Source organism: Chenopodium album, chromosome 11 (genome assembly GCF_948465745.1).
Source record: "Chenopodium album chromosome 11, dcCheAlbu1.1, whole genome shotgun sequence".
Taxonomy (NCBI): domain Eukaryota; kingdom Viridiplantae; phylum Streptophyta; class Magnoliopsida; order Caryophyllales; family Amaranthaceae; genus Chenopodium; species Chenopodium album.
Window position 1 is genome coordinate 14,735,053 of NC_137844.1, and position 4,091 is coordinate 14,739,143.

At 38.1% G+C, this 4,091-nt stretch overlaps 1 protein-coding gene across 1 annotated transcript; it reads right to left on the reverse strand.

The window, feature by feature from the left end:
• Positions 1-227: 227 nt before the first annotated feature.
• On the reverse strand, positions 228-869 carry LOC145566342 (uncharacterized). The gene has a single exon (XM_081625790.1). It carries the CDS (start codon positions 867-869, stop codon positions 228-230), a length of 642 nt encoding a protein of 213 aa, XP_081481916.1.
• Between the last annotated feature and the right edge of the window lie 3,222 nt (positions 870-4,091).

Genomic DNA, 4,091 nt, shown 5'->3' on the forward strand with positions numbered 1-4,091 from the left:
CTGCCCATTTCCCTTTTAGCACCTTCTAGTCTTTTCTTCATGTTACTGATGAGAACCTTGTTGCTTAACTTCGCTTCCCCATTTGCTTGAGGATGCCTTGGTGTGGACGTAAAGAGTGATATGTTCCGTTCCTTGTAAATTCTTATGGTTTTATTGCTGATGAACTGGTACCCGTTGTCTGTGATGATTTCTAATGGTGCGCTGAATCTACTTAGTATTTTCCTTTTTTATGCTAAGCATTTCTTGGTGAACTCTATTGCATCCTTTCTCATACTAGGCCAGTAGTACCCCATTCCGAGGGCTTTATTGGCAAGATTTCTTCCTCCTGAGTGATTTCTGCATTCCCCACTGTGTAATGACTGCAGGACCTGTTGTGCTTCTTGCTTATCTAGACACCTCAAGTATAGACCATCTGCTGACTTCTTGAAGAGTACGTTGCTAATTAGACAATATTTGGATGCCTTCATGACAAATGCATGTGCTACCACTTTCTCTTTTGGTGTTACTTTGCCTGCGAAGAATTCTTTTAGAGGTTTTGTCCTGATATCTTCTTCACCAGTAGGATCTGTTTGTATTTTGTATACGTTCATGGTTGATTCCTTCTCTATGGCTGGAGACAAGACATGTACTAGTGGTATAGCTTCAAACTCGTTAGGATTGATGTTGGATCCAAGGTTTTCCAGAACGTTTGCTTCGGTGTTCAAGTTTATAGGCAGTTGTGCAATTTTGAATTCCTCAAATTCCTTGATGAGGTTTTTTGCTACCGCTAGGTATGCAATCATCTTGGTATCTTTCGCTGCATACTCACCATTATTTTGATTCACAACGGGTAAGGAATCAGAGATTACCTCTAGATGTTTTATCCTCATATCCTTGGCAATGGTTAGTCCCGTTATTAACGTTTTATATTCAGCATTGTTGTTGGTTGCTTTGAAGTTGCACCTTACTATCTGGGAAAAGTTATCTCCTTGATGGGATGTCAACACTATTCCCAAGCTACACCTCGTATATTTGCTGCACTATTTGTATGGAGTCTCCACTTTTGTACAACTTTGGGTTCCTGCAGGGACAATACTTCTTTCTGTGCTTCTTGCTCAAGGGCTGGGCCGAAATTTGCCACAAAGTTTGCCAAGGCTGTTGACTTGATTGCAGTTTTGGGTTCATATTGAATGTCTTACTTACTAAGATGGACCATTCACTTTTCCATCCTTCCTAACATTTCTGGTTTTCTCGTAATAACCTTAACGGGGTAATTAGTACGCACACATATAACATGACTTTCAAAGTATGGGCGTAACTTAATTGAAATAGTGACTAAGGCTAAAATGATTTTTTCTAAAGAAACGTACCTGGTTTCCGCACTGAGTAAGGTTTTACTTACGTAATAGATTAGAAACTACTCCATATCTTCTTCTCTGGTGAGGATTGCACTAATCGTCCCTTCTGACACTGCTAAGTATAGCTGGAGTGGCTCTCTTTCTTTTGTCTTGGAAAGTATGAAAGGGTTTGCTAAGTATTCCTTCAGCTTCTGAAATGCTTCCTCATGCTCTTGTTCCCATTTGAACTCTTTGTTCTTTTTCAGCACGTCGTAGAAGACCTTGTTCTTGTCTGAGGACTTGGAAATGAACATGTTTAGTGCTACAATCCTTCTTGTAAGGCTTTGTATGTCTTTCTTGGATTTTAGTTGCTCTAGGTCGAGTATGGCCTTGACTTGATTTGTACTGGCTTATAATCCTTGCTGTGTTACCAAGTAGCCCAAGAATTTTCCTGATTGTACCCCAAATGTGCATTAGGTGGGGTTCAACTTCATGTCGTACTGCTTCAGGATGGTGAAGGCTTCTTTAGGTCTTTGACATGATTTGCTTCTTTTTTAGATTTCACCACCATATCATCTATGTATACTTCCATTTTTTTTCCAATTTGTTCTGCGAACATCTTGTTCACTAGTCTTTGATACATCACTCCAGCATTCTTCCGTCCGAATGACATTACCTTGTAGCAATATATTCCTTGATTGGTTATGAAGGCTGTCTTTTCATGGTCATCCTTGTGCATGAGAATCTGATTGTATCCGCTATATGCATCCATAAAGGAGAGTAGCTCATGTCCGGCTGTAGCATCTACCATGACATCAATGTGGGGTAGTGGGAACGGATCATTTGGGCAGGCCTTATTGATGTCTATAAATTGATGCATATTCTCCATTTCCCATTCTTCTTTCTGACCATGACTACGTTGGCTAACTAGTCTGGATATTTAACTTCTCTAATCTTTCCAGTTTTGAGCAGATTCTGAAATTCCTCATCAATGACTTTATTCCTTTCTGGTGCCAATTTCCTTCTTTTCTACTTTACTAGTATATTCTTAGGATCTACGTTCAGCTTGTGTGTAATCACTTCAGGGGGGATTCCCTTCATGTCTTCGTGTGTCCATGAAAACACATCTTTCTCTTTTTCCAAGAACTCTAAAACTTGCTGACTGAGGCCTACACTCAGCTCTACCCTTATTCCTGCTTTATGATCCAGATGGTTTGGATTCAGCTGGACATCTGTTGCTTCTTGCTCTTCTGCTATGTTGATCTTTTCTTGGCCTAACTGAATCTTTATTTGCAATGTGTAGACACCCATTTGTGTCTCCCCAAAACCAAACTCAGTGATGAATACCTTTTGCGTCGAATGATTATCGAACGAGGTGAAAGGTCAAGTGTTGCGGTTGGTTTTTATTAAAAATTCTTTCTTTCTGTTTTCAAAAACCAACTCTATTTTATGAAAACAGCCAATCCAGTTTAGTTAGGTCCACGACAAGGGTCCAATAATAGTGTAGTTGGATGGGGCTTGCAAAAGGCTTTCCGATAATATATTATAAGCCCAATCCCGATGAATAATGAGGAAGTTATGGCCAAAATACTAAACTAGGCCCGGTTTGATCATTACATGCGGCCCAATGATCTAGGGGAGGGCCCAATGTTAATTATTATTCCTAAAATTATAAGAATTAATTATAGTCTTCTAGAATTCTCTAGAAGGTTCTTTTAAGTCCTAATAGAATTAGAATTAATAATTATATTTTGATAAGTTTTATTTGGAATAAAATATTATTTTATGAAAAATACGATTTCGGTTTTCATACGGACTTTACAAATCAATTTTGATTGATAAGTGGACTCCGTGTTTGAAAGCGCGTAGGAATCCAGACTGTCGCCAAACGACAGGCCTGTCGCCACGCGACAGAGCTTTTTGCCAAGCGACAGGGTCGGTTTTGCGGCGAAAGAGTGGAGTTTTATTCCTTATAAAATTCTACCTATTTCCGGACTGTTTTCTTATAAATAGGGTCCCAAACCTCCGTTTTTATTCATTCACAATAATCAATTCTCATCTACAATCATCAATATTCTCTCTATGCTCTCATCTCTCTAGCTTTTAACAAAATTCGGCATACACGAGATCTAGAAACACCTAGTCAAGTTCGAAGTTGCCTTCTCCCTAGACGTAAAAGGTTATAATTTCTGAGGGTTTGGTCCCAAATCTCTATTTCAATTATTTGATTTGATTGATTTTTTATATTTTGCTTGAAGTTACTAACGCGTGTATTTTGTTATTAGAAAGAGGTACGAGGCATCAAAGTATGTAATCTTATTGTTGTATTCTTGTAGAAAGCATGTTTAAATTTGTTTAATTCCTTGTATCATGTTAGGATGTTATTTATTATTGTTATTGTAATCTTATGTTGCTTGGTATTTATTATTATTGTTATTGCTTGATCACGCCTTTTATGCATGTTTAAAGGGAATTTGTACTTGTAATCACGCTTAATAAGATAATTAATAATCTTGTTTAGGGCTAATATGATTATAATTCAAGTGATCGCCAATAATAGTTTTGCTTGTGCATTAAATTCAACCAACATAGATAAACAGGTTTAGGGTTAATCTGTTGATTGGATGTAGAGGCCTTTTTAGGGCAGGTTCAATCTCTTTTAGGTTGGATTTGTACCTTCATCCTCGAACCCTATTTGGTTCAAGATCTTTTGGAGTTGACGGTCTCATGGATCGTTAAGGGGTGTAATCTTCACTTTGTGAACGGTTTACAAGT

Coding starts and splice junctions, on each gene's coding strand:
- LOC145566342 (XM_081625790.1), bottom strand. CDS start 869: ATGAGGATAAAACATCTAGAGGTAATCTCTGATTCCTTACCCGTTGTG.